At 41.8% G+C, this 21,270-nt stretch overlaps 2 protein-coding genes across 2 annotated transcripts; one reads left to right on the forward strand and one right to left on the reverse strand.

Annotated features, from left to right (window-relative positions):
* Positions 1 to 1,894: 1,894 nt before the first annotated feature.
* Positions 1,895 to 8,586, forward strand: polr1b (RNA polymerase I subunit B). The gene is made up of 15 exons (XM_072391405.1): positions 1,895 to 2,143; positions 2,806 to 2,973; positions 3,110 to 3,256; positions 3,351 to 3,483; positions 3,598 to 3,734; positions 3,864 to 4,087; positions 4,624 to 4,795; positions 4,982 to 5,153; positions 5,230 to 5,511; positions 5,630 to 5,763; positions 5,847 to 6,017; positions 6,102 to 6,258; positions 6,917 to 7,113; positions 7,185 to 7,435; positions 7,527 to 8,586. Exons 1-15 carry the CDS (start codon positions 1,967 to 1,969, stop codon positions 8,407 to 8,409), a joined length of 3,405 nt encoding a protein of 1,134 aa, XP_072247506.1. The 5' UTR covers positions 1,895 to 1,966; the 3' UTR covers positions 8,410 to 8,586.
* nanp (N-acetylneuraminic acid phosphatase) lies at positions 8,123 to 10,159 on the reverse strand. The gene is made up of 2 exons (XM_072391406.1): positions 10,045 to 10,159; positions 8,123 to 9,369 (listed from the first exon to the last, which is right to left on the reverse strand). Exons 1-2 carry the CDS (start codon positions 10,156 to 10,158, stop codon positions 8,728 to 8,730), a joined length of 756 nt encoding a protein of 251 aa, XP_072247507.1. The 5' UTR covers position 10,159; the 3' UTR covers positions 8,123 to 8,727.
* Between the last annotated feature and the right edge of the window lie 11,111 nt (positions 10,160 to 21,270).

The raw sequence follows: 21,270 nt of genomic DNA on the forward strand, positions 1-21,270 counted from the left end.
ATAGAGGAAATTTAGAGGCATAACTTTTTTAGTGTTTGGTGAGCTGACCTGTCAGCGTTAAAGAAGCAGAAATGACAAACTCCTCTGAAGTTGATTAGAAACTGAGGTTTTAGGGAGTCCTAACTAAAAAGATGTTTAATTGATATCAAACGCCAAACTTGATCAGTCAGTCATATTTTATCAAAAATATTTCATCACTGATCAGCCTTTAAACGAAGCTTTATTTCGTTCCTTGACAGCTGGAGAGCTCGCTGATGACGTCACGATCAAAAACAAAAAACAAAACCTGCTTGAGTGAAAGCACCTGCCACCGGGTGCGGTGGCGCGCGCCTGTAATCCAAGCTTCCGGGAGGCTGAGGCTGGCGGATCGTTTGAACTCAGGAGTTCTGAGCTGCAGTGGACTATGCCGATCGGGTGTCCGCACTAAGTTCGGTATCGATATGGTGCGCCTGGGGGAGCCCGGGAACACCAGGTTGTCTAAGGAGGGGTGCAACGGCCCAGGTCGGAAACGGAGCAGGTCAAAGCCCCCGTGCCGCTCAGTAGTGGGATCGCGCCTGTGAATAGACGCTGCAGTGCAGCCTGAGTAATACAGCGAGACTCAGTCTTTTTGCACTATTTCTGCTCTTCAACATACACAACACACTGCACACGCGTTATAACGACACGTTTTCATACCTTTTAGCAGCTTCCTCGCTGCTTCTCCGGCTTCTCTTTTCATTCCAAACCACAGCTGTTTCTTGCTCCTGCCCACCTGGACAACAAGACCAATGACCATCACTCATTGTTGCCACATTACACACACGTTTAAAAGGCAAAATGAGTTGTACAATCCTCAAGAGCTTGAGGGTCAATATTTGATATGACCACATTTATCCTTCAACACAGTCTAAATCATCAGAAACACCTTTTCTTGTCATTTTTTTTTGTTGTCCTCAGGAATAGTTCTCCATGATGGAAATTCCAAAGATCTTCTTTGGTTGTTGGTTGTCTTTTTTGGCCGTACCATTCGGTTTGGTTGTACCATTTTCTGTCAAGATGATTCTGCACTGCTTCACTAATGTTAAAGTCCGGGCTCTGGGGAGGATTCCTCCCTCCTTGAGACCTGTCGCCAGTGATTTTCAGTCCAGTTCTTTTGTCATATGGCATACCTCAATCTTTTCTGATCCCATTCTTTAAAAGTGGCCTTTTTAACAGCCACAGACTAGTTTTGATGGGGTTTCAGTGGCTCAACAGTAGATGGCTCAACTGAGGGTCCAGACACATCTATCAGGTCATAGGTCAGGGCTTCCATCGTCTGGACATCACTTTCAGATGCTATTCATCTGCTGTAGGCTGTTATGTATTTATTTATTTATTCGTTTTTAACTCTGTCATATGTCCTTTATTGTTTCATTTTTTGTCCTTCACTTGTTAAATTTCCTTTAAGGAGACATTGCACAACATGCTGAGATATGCCTAATTTCAAGCTGACCGCTCAGTTTCTGTTACAAAAATACATGTTTACAGGTTACAATTTGTTTTCTTTGACAGGACGGAGACCCTAGAGAAAGTTTGCTCAAGACGAAATGAAATGATACATCAAAAGTATTGCTCTTTGGAAACAAAATATAGCCTCTAAGGAAATGAGGGGTGGCTCAAGATTTCCAGGCATCACTCTACTTCCCCTTTATTCACCTCTGGTTCTACTCATGTGTCAAAATTAGGACTTGGTATCTCACATTTTCATTTTACTATCTCATCATATTTAGAAGAATCTCATTCTTATTATTTGACTTCGACGTTTTTTTCTCCATAGTGGCGGAATGGGGCTTCCTCAGCAACATGCTGGCAGTTTACTTGATACCAACAGATGGCGCTAAAGAAAAAGACCTGCCGGAAAATGCCAGTAAAGAAGACTTCCTTCCTCTGCCTTCACGTGGGTTTACCCATGTGGTAAACAAGCGTATGTGTCCATGAGAGCTTGAGCATGGCGTATCCAGACAAGTGGATTAATTTGCCTAAAGGTCCAAGTCTAAAAAATCTGACTGACGGAGGATTTGGGACACTGAAGGACTCACAACATGCATCCGTGCAGGATTTGACCAAAGCTCACATTGAGTCGTTTGACCAGGCTGTCACTGACGGACTCAGCCGCGTTGTGCAGGTCGGTACACTTTCTCTTAACCAAGTTTCTAAACCTGTGACACATTACTGTGTCATTATTACAAGTAAACCCAAACAATAACGACTTGAAGTTAACGCCACTGAATGCGCATGTGAGTTAGCTTTACTTTTACTTTTTTTCTTCAAGTTATTATTACCGCGGAGTAATACCTGAGCAAACCATGTTTCGCTCATGTTTTCTTCATGGAAGTACTTGCGCGTTTTGTTTTAAACCAATACGCTGAGTTCAAAATGTGCGAATATAAAATATTGATACAAGTTTAAAACATACGTAGGCTAAACCAATTTGTCACTGTTTCTCAGACAAGTAAACAAGTCCAGGTCGCTATTCGGCTAGCTGCGTATGTGTGTAATAGCGAAGTAAAATATGAAGCTTGTTTAGTTGATGAAGGCTCAGTCTTACTACGTTTTTAAGAGTCACAGGACTAAAATTTCAGTTCAGCTGTAGTCCCAGACTGAGTACATTATCATTTGGTCAATGTTATCAATTGTAGCTTTTTATTTTCTGTTAATATAGGTCTAATTTGGTTCTACGTTGAGCTTCTTGCTCCTTTTATCTGGTTTCTAACCACAGCAAAGCTCCTTTTTAAAAAAACAAAACAAAAAACAAACTTGTTTTCTGTAATGTTTTGTGTTTCTCAGGCGATCCCACCCTTTGAGTTTATGGCCAAAAATGACCGGGTCTGTCTGTCCTTCGTGGAGGCCAACATCTGCAACCCAGTGGTCGCCAAAGGGAGCATTTGTCGAGACATGAAGGTGTTCCCAGCGGAGTGCCGGGGAAGAAGATGTTCATACAAAGGAAAGTTGGTGGTAAGGCTCTGTCTGTTCCAAATGTACAAGCAGCAAGGTGTTTAACTTTTCCGTTTTCTGCAGAGGAAATATGTAAGGAGCCAGGGTAAAAACACACATTGCCTTCTATGATTTAATGAGTGTCATGTCATCTCAGGTGGACATCAGCTGGTCGATCAATGGGGTTCCCAAAGGCATCATCAAGCAGTCCATGGGTCAGGTGCCAGTCATGGTGAAGTCCACGCTGTGTAACCTGCATGGCTTGTCCCCTAAAGAGCTTGTAGAACATCATGAAGAAGCAGAGGTTGGCTTTGGTATTATACTGGTAACCTGCGCAGGTGTTTGTTATATGCATTCCTATGAATGAATATAGTGCAAACTCCTTCTAACTTACACAGGAGATGGGAGGTTATTTCATCGTGAACGGAATTGAGAAAGTTATCCGTATGCTTATAATGCCAAGGAGGAACTATCCAATTGCCATGACGAGACCTAAGTGGAAGAGCAGGGGCCAGGGATACACTCAGTATGGTAAGTCAAACCTTTGAGATGCATAGATGATGCTCAGAAGCACCATGATGGTGTAAAAAAGATGTGAGTGGCAAGTCATGTCGAAACGAATGTCTTCAATGTTTTTCTCTGCAGGTATTTCTATACGTTGCGTGAGGGAGGAGCACACAGCAGTCAACATGAACCTTCATTATCTGGAGAATGGGACTGTCATGTTGAACTTTATCTACCAGAAAGAGCTTTTCTTCCTGCCTTTAGGCTTTGCGCTGAAGGTATAAGGCAAAGTTAATGAGCAGACAAGTGTTTTTAGTTTTTTCATATTACAAAGTAAGCTTTCAGTGTAAACTGATGTGGTGTCATATGATGTATTGGTTAATCTTGTTTTCTGTCACGCTCTTCAGGCCCTGGTGGACTTCACAGACTTCCAGATCCACGGGGAGCTGATCAAAGGTCTTGAGGACAATTCCTTCTACAAGACCTGCGCATCAGAGATGCTGCGCGTAGTCATGGAGGAAGGCTGCACCACCCGCAGCCAGGTGCTCAAATTCCTCGGAGAGCGCTTCAGGGTCAAGCTGAACTTACCAGACTGGTACACAAACGAACAGTGTGCCAACTTCCTGTTAAAGTAAGCTTGTGGAACAGATTCAAAAGATTTGGTTTTGAAAATTGGTTAGTTTAGCCAAATGTTGAGTTGTGTTGCCATAGTGTGAAGAGATGTGTTTGGAGAAGTGTAAAAATGAGGTGTTCAGTGGTCCCAGTAGAGTGCCTGTGTAGAAATCCCTCCGTTAGCTCTCCTATAGCTGCAAGTAGCCACATAACAGTAGCTATGTGCTAACAGAGCTACAGTGCACGTTCGTTCATTCATTCTTCTTAAAGTATTGGTGAAATAAAGACAGATAATGCCTTATTTAGAGGCTGCATTGTCCCTGCCCTGTTCACTCGTTATATGGATATACGCCGATAGCGAGTTTTCTAAATAGCTTTCGAAGGACGCAGGCTTTCGCCAAACTGTTCTCGGTGTGTAGATAAACGTATTTCATGCCACAAATAAGGTCTAGGTTTAAAAATACCGGAGTTCCCCTTTAAAGCCCAATTTTGTGTGAGGAAACCTCTGAATGGTGCCGCGCTCTCGTAAACTGACTTGTGCTTCGTTTTGTGCAGCGAGTGCATCTGTATTCACCTGAAGTCGGACACAGAAAAGTTCTACCTGCTGTGTCTAATGACCCGGAAGCTTTTCACCTATGCGAAGGAGGAGTGTATGGAAGAAAACCCAGACAGCATTATGTGCCAGGAAGTTCTGACCCCTGGTCAGCTCTACCTCATGTTTCTGAAGGTATGTTTAAGATTGGAATCATAAAGGGTGTTTGTCCCTTGTATTCATCCGCTGCTGAGCAGAAACGGCAGCAAGTATACAGAAACTTTACAGCGATCATTACTTGGTAAAGTACACTCTCATTGTATATTTCCCTTAATATCAGAATGATTTAACTCGATTTAATGATTTCAAATATTTTTACAGGAGAGACTGACTGCATGGCTGATGTCTGTGAAGCTGTCATTTGACAAAAGAGGAAGCAAACTAGCTGGAGGATGGAGCACAGAAAATGTGATCAAGATGTTAGACATGGGGTCTGATGTGACCAAACCTTTTGAATATCTGCTGGCCACTGGGAATCTCCACTCCAAGACGGGTACGGGCAGAAAGGCCTTAAACGCGTACATGTTGGGGTTTAAAATGTTGCTTTAAATGGCTTCCTGTTCCCGCAGGTCTTGGCATGCTGCAGAACACCGGCCTGTGTGTTGTAGCCGACAAGCTCAACTTCATCCGTTACCTGTCCCACTTCCGCTGCGTTCACAGAGGAGCAGCATTCGCCAAGATGAGGACCACCTCTGTTCGGAAGCTGCTGCCCGAGTCCTGGGGCTTCTTGTGTCCGGTCCACACTCCAGACGGAGAGCCTTGTGGCCTCATGAACCATATGACGGCCAGCTGTGAAATTGTGGCGACAGCCACACCCACCACATCCCTGCCCGCTCTCCTCTGTTCTCTTGGTGAGTACAAAACCTAAGCCAACAATTCTCCAAATACAAGCGGGAGTCTCGCATGTCAGATTCTCTGCCGCGGGGTTGAAATACACGTATAAAGCCTCTCCTGTCTTTGGTGTGTAAGGCATGACTCCGGTGGATGGATCTCCGGGTCGGGCCTTTTCAGACTGCTATCCTGTGGTTTTGGATGGGGCTGTTGTTGGGTGGGTGGAGACTGACTTGGCTCCAGCTGTTGCTGACTCACTGCGCAGGTTCAAGGTACGTTAAGTGTGTTACGAAGTCAACTGTCACCTGGCTTATTAATGCATAATAAAGCTGACATTTAAAATGTATGCCTCCAGGTGCTGAGAGAGAAGAAGATCCCTCCCTGGACAGAGATTGTCCTGGTTCCCAAAACGGGAAAGGCCAGCTTATATCCAGGCCTGTTTCTCTTCACAACACCTTGCCGTATGATGCGACCTGTTCAAAACTTAGCCCATGGCAAACAAGAATTGATTGGCACCTTTGAACAGGTATAATAAGGTTTTCTGATAGTTGTGAGACCTGTATGAGAAGCAAAAAGCACAACAGAAATGGTATTTTCTGTCCTCCTGCAGCTTTACATCAACGTGGGGATCTTGGAGGGTGAGATTGAACCAGGCATCACCACACACCAGGAGCTGTTCCCTCACAGTATGCTCAGTGTGGTGGCTAACTTCATCCCTTACTCAGACCACAACCAGAGTCCTAGAAATATGTACCAGTGTCAGATGGGTAAGTCAGTAATGCGTCATTTGTCCTTTTAATCACCGTATAATTAGTGTTTAATATAGCAGGGAAGACATGCACGTTTGATTGGTAAATGAAGTCTTGTTGGAGTGAACAGGACGGGAGGAAGTTGCTCTTGCAGTTATGAAGTGCACTTTGCTTTGTTCACTTAGCTTTACCTGTTAAAAGTATCTACGGTCTGTGAGTTCTAAATAAAGTCTGATCTTTATGAAGCTGTGTACACTTCAGCATAGTAAATCTAAGCAGTAAGTTGTGTAATAGGAGTAAACAAAGTGGTTTACTTTGCCGCTTTTACCACAAAACGTTCTTCTCTCCATTAATTATATCTGCTTACCCAGCATTCCACAGCTTATGTAAAGCAGCATTCTCAATCAAAGGACAGATATAACGCAACACTGGAATAAGAAAGCAGAGTTGCATTTCCTCTTTTTATTTCTAAAAGTTTGAATGTAAAAACCTGTTTTAATTTAATCGTGTCCTTTTTTTCACGGTGTGTGGATATCATCATAATATAGAAATCTGCATCACATATCTCTCATTATTTTCCGAAGGTCGGCCCTGCGTCTGTCGGCTTTCTAACAAGAATTTGATCCGTCTACTCAAGAAACTGTGTGTTAATTGTAGATTCAACTTGTTGTTCCAGGTAAGCAGACAATGGGTTTCCCCCTGCACTCGTTCACGGATCGCGCCGATAACAAACTGTACCGGCTGCAGACCCCACAGAGCCCCCTGGTCAGGCCCTACATGTACGACCACTACAACCTGGACAACTACCCCAGCGGCACCAACGCCGTTGTGGCCGTCATATCCTACACAGGCTACGACATGGAAGATGCCATGGTGACTACGACGCAGAAGGTTTTTATCTTCCATGTAAGGAATGAGATGCTGACGCTCTTTGATCCGTTTAGATTGTGAACAAGTCGTCCTGGGAGAGAGGCTTCGCCCATGGGAGTATCTACAAGACGGAATTGGTGGACCTGGCAGAAAAGGTGAGGGGAGAGGACGCAGTGGTGTTTGGGAGCAAGGCAGGTGACCCTAAAGTAAATGACAAACTGGATGCTGATGGGTTGCCTCATATTGGATCAACGCTTCAGTACGGAGACCCCTACTACAGCTACCTCAACCTCAACACAGGCCAAACCTTCATCACCTACTATAAGTAAGTCAACGTATGATTTTGTGTTCATTTTATTCATTTTTGGACTTTAGTAACTCAGGAAAATGTCCTTTTTTTTTGTCCATGTTTGTAGGAGCCAAGAGGCCTGTGTTGTTGACAACATAAAGATCTGCAGTAACGACACCGGCACCGGTCGTTTTAAACGCGTCTGCATCACCATGAGAGTGCCTCGAAACCCCACCATTGGTGACAAGTTTGCCAGCCGCCACGGTCAGAAGGGCATCCTGAGTCGGCTGTGGCCAACGGAGGACATGCCGTTCACAGAGAGCGGAATGACTCCGGACATCCTGTTCAACCCCCACGGCTTCCCGTCTCGCATGACAATCGGGATGCTGATTGAGAGCATGGCCGGCAAGTCGGGTGCCCTGCACGGCTTGAGCCACGATGCCACGCCCTTCACCTTCTCCGAGGAGAACTCTGCGCTCGAGCACTTTGGTGAACTGCTTCGAGCGGGCGGCTACAACTACTACGGTACAGAGCGGCTCTACAGTGGCTTGAGCGGGCAGGAGCTCGAGGCGGATATCTTCATCGGCGTCGTCTACTATCAGAGACTGCGTCACATGGTCTCGGACAAATTTCAAGTGAGGACCACGGGAGCACGAGACAAGGTGACAAACCAGCCCGTTGGAGGAAGGAACATCCAGGGAGGCATCCGTTTTGGGGAGATGGAGCGCGATGCCCTGCTGGCTCACGGCTCTTCGTTCTTGCTGCACGATCGCCTCTTTAACTGCTCGGACCGCTCAGTGGCTCAGGTGTGTATTGACTGTGGCAGCCTCGTCTCCCCACTGTTGGAGAAACCCCCACCCCACTGGTCAGCCATGCGCCACCGGAAAACTGTCTGCACCTTGTGTGGCAAGAGCGACTCCATTGACTCAGTGTCTGTTCCTTATGTCTTCCGCTACTTTGTAGCTGAGCTTGCAGCGATGAACATCAAAGTTAAATTAGATGTAAAGTGAAGTAAGTACTTTGTGTATACAAATGAGTTGTTTTGGAGGAGTTAGATTTGTATGCGGAACATGTAGAAAATGTAATGCCACAGTATCCACACGTTTAATATCACTAAGACACTTTCACCTGAAATTGAACTGTGGTCAAATTTAAAGAAATTAAAAATAAAAGAATCTTCAAAGAAAGAGTTCAGTGCATACATGATTATTACTACATTATTAGAATTGATTCCTGAACAGCTTGACTGAGTGTTTTATAGAATAAACCAATAAAATCAAAATAAAAGTAGCCTTGTTAAAAGTCATAACATCCCACTTAAAGTGACATCATTTCAGTTGAGCCAGAATATCTGGCAGGTCCAACACAGTAGGGATAGTGTAGTCTGGTTTCACAGAACCATCCAACACAGCGCCGTCTGCACTGTTAATCCAAACTGTGGCCCTCACCCCGGCATTACAGCCCCCCTTAATGTCTGTGTCCAGAGAGTCTCCCACCATGACACAGTCCTGCGCCTCGAGCTCCAACATGTTGAAACACAGCGTGAAGATGGACAGGCAGGGTTTCTGCTCCACATGTTCTCCCCCAATCACTATGGCATCAAAGAACTCCTCACATTTGACTGCCTCCACTTTCTCCTTCTGAGTCTGAGCTTCTCCGTTGGTCAGCAGCAGCAGCTTATATCTGCTGTGCAGTTGTCTCAGGAGGTTGTGCACCTCAGGGGACAGGCAGAGAACCTCAAGGCGACTACTTTTCCACAGGTAGTAGCACTGAGTTGGCAACGAGGGTGTGAAGCAGTTACCCACAGTCTCCCCAATGCTTTCCTCCCAGTGACGCACCCGGACGTCATCGATTGATATGCCAGATGAGGGGTCAAAGCATTCATGTAAAAGCTTCTGCTTGAATTTGTAACAAATGCTGCGGATGGTGTTGTCATCCAGGCCCAGTGTGGTTTTCAACAGCTCACTGGTCTATAAGATTCACACACACACAGTAGATAACTTTGTTAAATTAAAACAAAATTACATGTCAAACCAAGGAATTTAATATATATGATTTACATATGATTTCAATAGCTCAGGCAGCAGATGATTGAGGGAGTAGCTAAGTCAAAAGATGCTTGTTTTGGTTGTTGTGTCTTAAGAACTTATCTGGAGTTCCTGCAGCGCAGACACAAAAAAATGGAAGGTATTTCCTCCAATAGTTTTTAAGAACTATGAAAAGCTTCCTGTGCTCCAAAGGTGCCTGTTAAGTCATTTATGAATACACCACAGAGTAAAATAAGGAATAAGATACCTAAATAGACTTTAAATACCTAATTCCAATTAATATCGAAATACAGGTCTGCAGAATGAAAGTGAGTGGTGATAATTTTGAACATACGCTCCTGACCCCTCCCGGTATCCGTACTACTAAGATTCAACCAATTGCGGCGAAGTAAGGAACTGCTGCAACTGTCGCTAGACATTATTGACATGAAAGCAGCAAGAACTGAGGCCATAAATTGTACCTTTCGTCCGGTTATTTGACACTAGTAACTTGAGGCTAACGTTCTACTAAATTGAGCTCCTAGCGAATCTTAACATTACGAACAGCAAAAGGAAGTTACCTCATAAGCTAAACTAATAATATCCAGTTTCCATCACCTTTTGAATCGCCACTCCACCAGCACGACTCGTTTCAATCAGAGTGTTATCCAAATCAAACAATATTGCTTTCACAGCTCTGTCGTCCATGACTACCACGTTGTCATCCCACATTTACGGCAAAGAAAAAACAAACTACAAGAGCGGAAGTATTCCCGGGCGAACTGCTTGTTGGGAGTTGTAGTTCGAAGACGATATCGCGGACTTGCGTCCTTTATTCTCGGGGTGGCGCCATTACATCAACATTCAAATTCCATTTTTCTGGCAGTAGTTTCTTAGAATATAAACTATCTCTGTACCGTAGACTGTCGTTCATGCTACATGTACTGACATACATTTAATACTATTAAATTCAATAAAACTTTCTTGTGTTGTGTTCAACATACAGAGTACACTTTGCATTCAATATTTCTGAATAAATAAAAACTGTACAATACAACTCTAAAGGAAATTAAGCATTACAGACTACAGGCACACATCAAGCACATGAAGCGCTACACATTTTGCCTTGTTTGACTGCATTATTACACTATAACATGCCAGAAAAAATTAGGCTATCAAGTTTTCCCTATTGTGATACTTTGAGGGGAGCTGCCTTCTTTTGACAACCAAAATTATTTGGTGTGAATGATAAAACTGAGCAGGAAATAATTTTTCTAAAAGAAAAATGCTCTACGTGACTCTTGGCCATGCATATTGCCAATTTAAACACGTATTCCGTGACAGTCTTTCAAAAATAAAAACATACCTCAGTTCTTATGCAACCTGTCCTTTAACTCAGTTTCTTATCTGGCACAGTGCCAGGGGTTCACACGCAACACTGTGCAGGCTTGTTGCACCACTGTGCTACAAACTGATCAGACATCACAACAAGCCTTTCCCACATTACCTTAATATTCTGACTGCAGTACAAGTGCCTGTGTCAAGAAAACTGCGCCTTCTTATTTCAGTATCTTTGGACCAAGCATGCCTAAGATAAATCAGAAAGTGTTGCTAGAGGCTTAATCTGTTTTTGTCAGAACAAACAACACCTGCTGCATGCATGTGAAGGATATCCTTGCTTAAATGACAGACTGCAGCAAATACACTTCAGAACTCAGGAGATTTTATTTTCCCCTTGACTTTAAAAAGGGAAGTGAAACAAACAGTAGATGCGCGAAAAGCAAACGTACAAGTCTGAAGATGGAATTTCCCCTCGTGTGTGTGTGGGGTGAGGGGGGGATTACTTCTCTTACAGTTGGTGTGTGACACTTCCAAGAAAGCGCAGGCATCTGAGGGAATGACGAGGCCTAGTATCTTTCTCTGCACGACACCATTCCTCTTTTATCTGTGTGGGTGGCCGTGGCTGCACGGACTCACACGCCATCTCTCAGCTGAGCTCAAATCCCGCAAAGGCCAAATATTAATGGTGTCATGCCTCTAAACACCTTTCAGTGCCCATTGGGAGAAAATACAACCTGGGTTTTACAAAAAGATTGAATTCAAATGGAATTATTTAAATGTTTATTTTCCATGACCCACTCCTTGATGTTGGTGTTCGTTTGTGTCTCTGTGATGTTGCACAGGCGTGCTATTCTGTCATCATTATTTTTTTCCAGAACATGGCAATGCTTTTGCAGCTCCTTTTCATAATTAATCAATTAATCTGGACAATCTTAAATCTTATTGGCATTTCTTGAGCTCTACTCGACAGCAGACACGTATGAAGCGTGCAGGTGCCAAGATACGAGGACTCCCTCACTCAGATTTAGTTAATCTTTCCTCTCGCTCGGCACCGAATTCCTGAACTGCCACTCTTTAACGCACTAAATACTTGAACATTCCTCAATTCGGAAAGATTTGGATCAAATATGTCCACGATGCGACTGCGATAAAGAAAAAAACAAAAAACACGATAGCTGGTACTCAGCTATCCTTTCTTCGTGAAGGTGATGCCGTCAGACTTTGCCTCTGATAAAGCGACAAACTCCGGCCACACACGCGCACGCACGCACACACAAATGCGCTCCCACTGACGTACACACATACATGCAGATGTGAGATTTTATCAACAGTAGGGGAATGTATGAACTAGTCTAAATAAAGAAGCACTGGTGTGCCTAATGCCACTTGTCATGGTAGCAGGAGGAGTATGGCAACCTGCACGTACACACAAACAAAAACATTGTGATCTTGGGCAGGATGGTGCCGTCCATGATCGAGGAGCGATATCCTTTCTAGCAGAGCTTATGTAAATTGACTGTTAGGGGGGCCGTAGTGGTCTTTTATCCACAAGTTTCACTGTTGAGTCATTTGTGCTTTTGCATCTGTCTCAATCACTTGAGTCAGTGGCTGCCACTCCTTGAGTCTGAGGAAATGTACGAAGACATAAGCAGGTCACTTTCGTAATGAGTTTTTGTGGATGAATATCATCTGGATTGTTGATACTGTGAGTGTTCCTGCTTGTGAAAAGACAGGACCCCCCACGGTTTTCTGGTAAATTGCCTGTGCTTCCAGTAGCCCCTGTTTCTCTGCTGATACACCTGAGTTCCTCTGACCGACCACTGAACCAGCGCAGCAGCAGGGAGGGAGGCAAACTATGTGTGGTCACTGGAGAAAAGCACTGAGAGCCCGGACCCTGGAAGATCATCCGTTTACAGTAAAGTACACAGTAAAGGGGACTGTTTGAGCTGATGCTACTCATGCTATAGATCCAAAATTTAACCAATAAAGAAAATGTCATTCTCCCACATGTCTTCTTCAGATATCAGCAGGGACTTGTAAATAGAATTTACTTAAAATGATCCTTTCTTTTTGGCAACATATTTGTAAGAATGAATCCAAGGGTCTTTATTTAAAAATGTGCTCTGTTTTACCCTACCAGTGGGAGTTGGATTTATTGCTTACAGAGAAAATAATATGAAGATATGACCCATATAGAGGATCTAACTCTGTCAAATCTAAATCTGGTGTCAAGAGAATGAAAACTTGTGGAGATGTTAATGTTTGGAAATGGCAAATGATTTGCCTGGGGTTAAAACATTACCTACTGCAATTTATTTGATTCCTATGAAACATTAAAAATTGATCTCCTTCCACAACTTTGAAACACTGCACCCTCTAAGCTCTGCTTTATAAGATAATGTTTCAACTTTTCACAGATTTTTATTAACTTCTGTAAATTAGGCCCGTGGATCTAACATATCGGATGCAACTTTCAAAGTGAATAGGAACCCAAAATACACAAACTACACTGCTGAAAGTTTGTATTAGCTAGTTTTGTTTTTGACTTGGTTAAAGTATCTTCAAACGTTCCAAGTTTCAATACATCCTGATATGCTAAAGTGATAATCTTAAATAAAAATAATCATCTGTTCAAAATTTTGTCCAACAATCAGACTGAAATCTATTTTGTCAGTATTACAAGTCAAACTTTATTAGGATTGTATCCAAAAATACCCATAATGTAACTCTGTATGTCCCCAAATGCCACCTCTTCCATTTGGGAGGCTGATTTTACCTTTGAAATGGTTTACAATGATAAAAAATAGTGAAAATAGTCTGACATTTGTTGTGATTTGGCACTATTTAAAAAAAAAAACAGTGCCAAATCACAACAAATGTCATCTCAAGTTTTTTAGAGAATTTTGAGACAGCCCGATAATAAAGAATTACAGTAGTCCAATCTTAAAGTAACAGATGCATACACTATCAAATTTGCCATCAATAACGCAGAGGGTGATGATGTTTTAGGTATAATTGAGTCTTTTCTATAACTTGTGTGGTGATCAAATAAATAGCTAATGGTAATTTCCTCTTGTGTTAATCCTCCAAAACAAACTGACATAGATTTAATACTATTTGTCATTTTCAAGTAGCAAAAGTCACAGGTCTAAAGAAAAGTTTCCACCATTGAATAATATAAAAATCCATAACCCTCCTGCCAAATAATTTCCAAGTTGACATCATATTGATTGACAGTCCTTTCCCTGTTTGTGTTTCTGAATGAAACAGGATGTTAAAATGCTCTTACAAGAACACTGTGTAATCATGACTTTCAATAAGCCGTGACTCTTGATTTTTGTCAAAGACCAACAAGTTGCAACAGTCCGAAGAGCTCTTTGGCTCTGCTCTGCTGGCACATCATTGCCATCAATTACAATGTCACATTTTCACATGATAATGAAGTCATTCATGATGCATCTGAATGATTACTGACGGCACTTTTCTTTCATGATAGAAAAACATTTCTGGATGAGTTTGGAAGCCCAAAAAACAGTTTGAATGAATCAATATGAGCCCGTGTCTGAGGCTTACTAAGTCTTAGTACATGTTCTACATCACATTGCTGTATCCCAAAGGTGCGAGACGAGATAGGACAAGCTGAGGCAGATGACTGAGTGAAGTGGATCAGTGGCTTTGATGCTTCTGTCTCTCACACACACACGAGGAAAACCACCATGCAGAGAAATCCTGCCGGTCAGCTGTACTGCAGCCCCGAGAAAAAGCAAGCAATCCCTTCTCCAATAATTTTATGTGGGATTTCTAAGATGTATATTGATAGACTTTAGGTCTAGGTCTTGGGAAATTGTTTTCTGTTTTTGATCATTATAAATTGGATTCAACTAAAAGAACACTGTAAAACACTCAAAAGGTTTAATACAGTGAAACATATTGGATTCATCAAAGTTTGACTCACAGTAGCAACTTGAAACTTGTCCTTTAAAGCTGAACATGAAAATATAAAACATATCAGTTTCTGCATATAAATCTCTGATTTTCATTAGTTTCAATATAAATCTGAGCTGTTATATGGTGACTAACAGGTCAGGATACAGTCTAAAAGACAATAAATTTTGTAATAAAATGACTCACCTTTTTCACGCTGTCCTTATTTATTGCAAAGGTTTCGTGCAATACTTGGTAATTCATGAAGTGTCACCATTTTACACTTTAGTCCATCTTTTAATACTTTTCTTGCGTTTTACTGGAAAGAGCATTTTAATCTATCATACAAGTTCAAGAAGTTGTTTGCTCAGTTAGAATATATTTCAGGGAATTTAGTTTAATCAGGTGACATTAATGGATAAAAGATATGTGGTCCAAGATTACTTGTCCCATACTTGTTATAGTTTGAATTCAGAAAGATTTAAAAAGCTAAAATTTATTCATATCATGGAGACTGTATTTTGGCCAGTGAGCTCTGCCTGTTTTGCATCCAATCAGCTTTACACAGGCTTGTTCAACACTACATAGGTGATAACTGGATTCTAAAAGAAAACCAGAGAGCTCCTATAGCCAAAACTGGTCCCAGCTTCATACTCATGTGCCGATATCTTTCTACAGATATCACTTGAAGCCAGTATTGCCACTCGCATGTGCAGCACATATGAGAAGCACCAAAGTTGGCTTCTCTTCATTATTTGTTTAAGATACATTATGGACTTGTATAGCACTTTTCTAGTCTAACTGACCACTCAAAGCGCTTCACTATATGCCGCATTCACCCCACTCATACAGCACGTCTTAAGATACACATAACTACGTGCTTTCTAATTCACACACATTCATATCCCCAATACTGGGGGTAACGTGTATCCTGTATCCTGGGGAAAACAGAGTCGAACCACAGACCTTCCGATTGGTGGGCGACTGCTCTTCCTCCTGAGCTACCAGCTACAGTTGTGTTCCCCTGCTTCTTTTCCACCTCAGCAACAAATGTAACATCATTCTCAATTCTTACCATACGTTGAATCCCCATAAGGTAGCCGGAGAAGGATGAGGAAAGTCACAGAAAATCACAGGACTGAGGAGTGTATCATGCCCACAGCACTGGTCATTGCGCAAGAAGCTAAATTTGACATCAACACTGCCCTGTGATCATCTATACTGCCTCTTGAGGCACTTTACCCTGAAGGAACATCAGTATAAGCTGTCAAGTGCAACATGTATATAGAAACAAAACTACACAGTTTTAACTTCTTTGTCTTTTCTTTTCTTTTTTTTACCTTTCATGGTAATTGTACCCTCTTTAGTTTTGATGGGTCATACGCATGTCTGTGGCTGTACCTGCAGAGACACTCTTCCCAGAAGCTCTTTCTATTTTTCAACAACAATAGTGTTATGGAAGTTTTCAATCGCTTCCTTCCTAATACCTCTGATGAGCAATGAAATAGAGAAACCTACTTTTTCTGCCGGCCGGCTAAGTTTTTATTCTTCGTTGCAAGGAAAAAGATCAGTCCACACCATTCAGCGGCAATGGTATGAAAAAGATACAAACACAAGAAATACAGAGCATTTATACCTGAGGTGGGGGCTTTGTTCTTCAGATGTGTAACAACATCTCCAGTGGGGGGCAGGATGCAGTCTTGATGATAATTAAGAAACAGGAGGTTAAAACAATGATCTTGTCTGAGTGTTAATTAAGAGGTAAATAGTTTAAAACAATTAGCGTGTCTGGGTGATACAAATGGTTAATGTGGATTGGAGAGTCTGTCAGTCCTGAGACATAAAATTTACCATCACAATAGTCATGCAAAACACTTGCTAGGTTACTAAGATCAGGAGGATCTTGTACAACTGTCTGAAGCAATACCAAAGCACCAGATAACGTAACGTCAACTTTGCTGTGCGCCACAGTTCGGGTGGTCAAGAACAGAGAGTATAAACTTTGCATTAAGACATATGAGTGTAAGACCACCTTGGAAAGGTTATTTTTTAATTTCCTCACTTCCATTTATGCTGTATAATTTGGTTTAACTCGGTTAGCTTTGAGCATCATAACGACTTGGTTAGGTTTAGGCAACATGATTTCTTGGTTAGATTTAGGAAAACACAACACCTCAGACACATCAAATGAGACAGAAAGACTGCTACTTTTTATTTGAGCATCTATTATCATTTGATGTCTTTATATTACAAAATACATTATGTGATACATTCATGTTTTTTCAAATGTCTTTTTGTAACTGTGAGCCAGTAGAGACCCCAGGAGAGTGGCAGAGATGGATCAGAAATGAGATGACAAAAGCAATCTCTTTTATCTGTGCCGGTAGGATTTTTACCGTTGAGCTCCCTCTTTAGGACACCAGCTGTACGTCTATTCACAATTTCTAACTTTTTCTTTGCCACTTACTCATACACATAAACATTTAAATAATTTCTCACAGGCCATTTATCGACATTCGAACACAAAACAGTCTTTTCAATAACATCATATAAAGAACATCTCAATCTACTGAGTTCTATCTACTCAATATTCATAACACTCACTAATTTTGTCGTGCATTATCTTGTGTTGGAGCATCTCTGAAGTTCCTAAATCTGGCCAAGCTGCCTCTCTGCATAACATCTCATCTTTTTATTTCACAGTTGTTTCCTTCAAATTAATTTATGAACCTATGAGATAAAGTATTAACATCTTTTTTAACAGTGTTCTGAAGAGGTGAGCATTGCTTGCTTTATATACCACCACTAAACCTGTAACCAGTGCTTGTCTACATTTTTAGAGGAGCACTGCTGATATGAGAAGATGTACAACAATAGCGCATCAATTTCTCTCTTTGCTCAAAGACGCTCTGCTCAAGGATGAGCAAACAAACCCAGTCAAGTGTCTGTTTCATCATACTCCATGACTGGGTCATCAGGCAGGATGCTGACATATAAAGAGGGGAGAGAACAGATGGTGTGAAGCTGCTTGACACTTTCCATTTGAACTTTATTTTCCATCTCCAGGGTAGAGTGCTGATGATATAACACGCCCAATGTCAATTATAGTGGTTTAATAGAGGCTTCCAGATGGAACGTCTGGCATTTATATGGAGGAGACGTGACTCCATATGGATTCTGTGTGTCATTCCTGCCTGTCCTTCTATACTGGCCCACTGTCAGATCATCCACGTTCTACCGATGGAGCGTGGGTGTGTGTGTGTGATACACAGAGAGAGAGAGATGTGGCTATTTTAACTGATGTCTATGATTTTAGGAAGTGACATAGTGCTCACAGTTGTCACAGGCTGATATCTACAAAGGCTGCAACCAAAAAAAACAGAAAAGACACAAGTAAAATACCAACAGAGGACTGTGTTTCTGTAGGGAATAACGCAACCAGACATTTCTAGTAGTCATAAGGCAAAACTGAAACTTTAACAAGTTTATTTCTTCTGCATGTTTTTTTTTCTTCTTAGAGGACATAGCAGATTATGTCTTAATATTTCTGTGTTACCTGGAGAATTATACTGACAGTATTGATAACTAATATCTGATAAAATTACCCAATATCATACTGAGTAATCATATTGTGTGTCTGCAGAGGCAGGAACTCTATTGTCTGAGAAATAGTTTGGAAAAGGCTGGGTCTAAATAATTCTTATCAGGTGACTGGATAAAGGACCTGTCCATCAAAGTCACGCGTGAACAAAACACATTGCTAATGCAGAGCTCCTCACTCTCTCTTGCCAAAGGAAGACAATGCTGAGTAGTTTGCAACACAGACACCAGGACAGCTCAAGCTGGTTAGAGATAGTTTCAATGAATACGATTATTTTCTTAAAGTGTAACTGTTACATATTTGAGAGAATGTTGCATTCAGATCAATAAGTAATTCTATTGTTGTTTGTTGGGCTTGGGTTTGCTGTGATAACCTTTCAGCATTTTTGTTGAGAATGCTGTAGAATGTTCCATGTTTTCCATGTTCACTGCTTTCCATTGGGGTGGCAGGCATCCACTTCAGCAGGGGCAATCAGAAATGTTTTTTGTGCAGAAGAAGCCTAAAAGGACAAGTCCAGTGCTCCATTTCATGAAACTGTGTACAGAGCCGGAAGACGTGGGTGTAGAAGAGAGTTGGTAAGTGTCATCGTGATACCCATTTTCTTTGACTGGGGCGTTTGGTTTCCTCAAGCATCTAAGACAAAAGAAAAATGGACTATGTTGAACTTTCTTTGTACTACACTCTTCAAAGTTCAACTGAATACTTGAAGAAAACATAGAACAGACAAAATAGTGTGTCACACAGTAATCTACAGGACTTTGGTCCAAACGTTTAACACCGTATCTGACCAAGTGTAATTCACGTTCTTTAAAACATCCCATGTTAATTACTTACATGCAACAAACCATTTTAAATGAGATTACACAAGTGTTCATTTTCAGAGCTGAATTGAATGCAGCGTGATCAGACCAGGTCCCAGGTGAGGTTTATGAGTGTAATTAGAGCAGGTAGAGCACCAATATAAAGTCAACTGCAGCCACAGATGAGTTACATCTCATGGAAACGTCTGAGATGCGCATTGTATAGCCTTCATCCGACGTCGTCCATCTGTGGGTACCAACGAGCCTGGGACTCCAGTTCCTATGGCAAATAATCCCAGGATGCCAAGATTGGGTCTAAAGGGCAGAAGTTGTACTAAAGTAAAGTTGGAGTGGTGTCTGAAGTATTGAGACTCCTGTGTTAATACTGACTCCCTTCAGTGTCCTGCGTCCTGGTTTCAGGAACAAATCCACCACAGCTACATTTCGACCTGATGAACTTCTTTGAGTTACCAGAGTCTTTTAGGGTGTAATTTCCATGGCTCTTTAAATTATTATTTATCACGGAGAATACTTTAAGGTCCAATGGCCTGCTTTTCCGTGTTTCCTGGCTTGTCTACAGTGTTAAAATGATGCATTACTACCTCAAATGTCACCCAAAGCTGATAAAAAGAGGTATGTTTTAGTACTTTTGTGCAGGGGGAAATTGGAAGACTTTTCTTCTACACCCTTCTCACACACGTCGCAGTAAATGAAAGGCAGGATTTCCTTTTATGATCAAACTCTCCAGGCACTGAATCCCAGCTAGAGCGTGCATGTTATCAGTCGAAACTGTTTATACATCTGAAGTTTTTGCACTGCAAGCAATGAATGATCCGCCTCTACTTCTCAGCAAAAACGGGTGTTGTCTTTGTTTTAGAGATATCTTCGAGAAAATGTGATTAGTGTTGAGGGAGCACATTTTTCTTGTTGTTTTGTTTGTTTTTTCTGTGTTAATAAGTAATTGATCATTTGTCCATGGTGCAACTGAAAGTATCCATTTGTTGCTTCTACAACCACTCAGAAACATTAAGTTACTCTCACAACTAACCATAGTTTGCATTTACCACCACCCATGCACTTCACGTACTGGGTACAAAGAATAGCAATTAACAATTCAGCCTTAGATAACAATGGAGGAATGTGTAAGCAACATCGCCTTTTCTAGTTGGCATTTTACCACACTTCCCACAGCTGAACCTATTTACAGTATACAGAACAATACGTAAAGGGAGAGGAACTAAAATCCGTAATGTTGCAAAGTTGCAGGTAGTGAACCACACAGATGTCCGGCTGTAGTCTTTGTCGAGGGAGTTGCGTACTGCTCACTTTCACATTCTGGATCCGATTCTGACTCGAACATGTACGGCTGGATTTGAGGTGTTGTCATGCTCAAAAACGAGTTGTAGCTCCCTGACGATGTCAGGTCGATCCAAGTAGTGCGCAGCTGTTTCATAAAAAAGCATCACTTAAAGAAGTCATTTGCCTTTTATGTGATGTTCACAATTGGAATAAATTTTTTATTGAAGTGACGTAAAAGCATGCATTACAAGTGTGATAATAAAGAGAATATCTCTGGTTATTTGGATTATGGATGGAGTCATGGTTCTCATACGTCTTTTGCCTTAGGGCCTTGGAAAAGTTTATAACGATGTCTTCTTTTAGCAGTGACTATATGGCTTATGTCATTACATGACTGGATTAAGTGGATTTTGTTTCCAGGGCAATGAAAGCAAGCATGCAAGAAAATATACTGAACAACACTGCCACAGACACTGTATAGCACAGGGATAGAATATGTGACTCACACGTTATTTTGATCTACTACATTTAAAGGACAAACATTTTACAGCAGAACTTAAGATACTTTTACATTGTATGACTTGTGTGATTGATTAAGGGTCAGAAATGAGGGTGAATTCCACACTAAACATCCTGAGGGTCTTTTTACATGGCTCTTTCATAAAGCAGAATACCAGATGCTGATAAAGGCTGGTGATGGACAGCCCCTGGGAAGACTTACTGCTAAACTCTTCTTTTATCTCACCTGGCTGAGAAAAACGTGGCCTCTAACCTGGCCCGCAGATATTCAAGGGATCCCTTGTTGCCAGTATGACATGGCAGTACAGGTGGACAACAAAGAGGTCTCTCTGTCAGGCAGCAACCTCCTCTTCTCATCAC

The sequence above is a fragment of the Leuresthes tenuis genome, unplaced genomic scaffold, assembly GCF_036924035.1.
Source record: "Leuresthes tenuis unplaced genomic scaffold, fLeuTen1.0.hap1 SCAF_8, whole genome shotgun sequence".
Taxonomy (NCBI): domain Eukaryota; kingdom Metazoa; phylum Chordata; class Actinopteri; order Atheriniformes; family Atherinopsidae; genus Leuresthes; species Leuresthes tenuis.

Bases quoted from the DNA above. Each gene is read 5' to 3' on its own strand.
- polr1b (XM_072391405.1), top strand. From the start codon at position 1,967: ATGGCGTATCCAGACAAGTGGATTAATTTGCCTAAAGGTCCAAGTCTA. The intron at 4,088-4,623 runs GTAAGCTTGTGG...CGTTTTGTGCAG, and splicing joins TGTGCCAACTTCCTGTTAAA to CGAGTGCATCTGTATTCACC. The intron at 5,764-5,846 runs GTACGTTAAGTG...GTATGCCTCCAG, and splicing joins ACTCACTGCGCAGGTTCAAG to GTGCTGAGAGAGAAGAAGAT.
- nanp (XM_072391406.1), bottom strand. From the start codon at position 10,158: ATGTGGGATGACAACGTGGTAGTCATGGACGACAGAGCTGTGAAAGCA. The intron at 9,370-10,044 runs GTGATGGAAACT...TGAATCTTATAG, and splicing joins GTGGAGTGGCGATTCAAAAG to ACCAGTGAGCTGTTGAAAAC.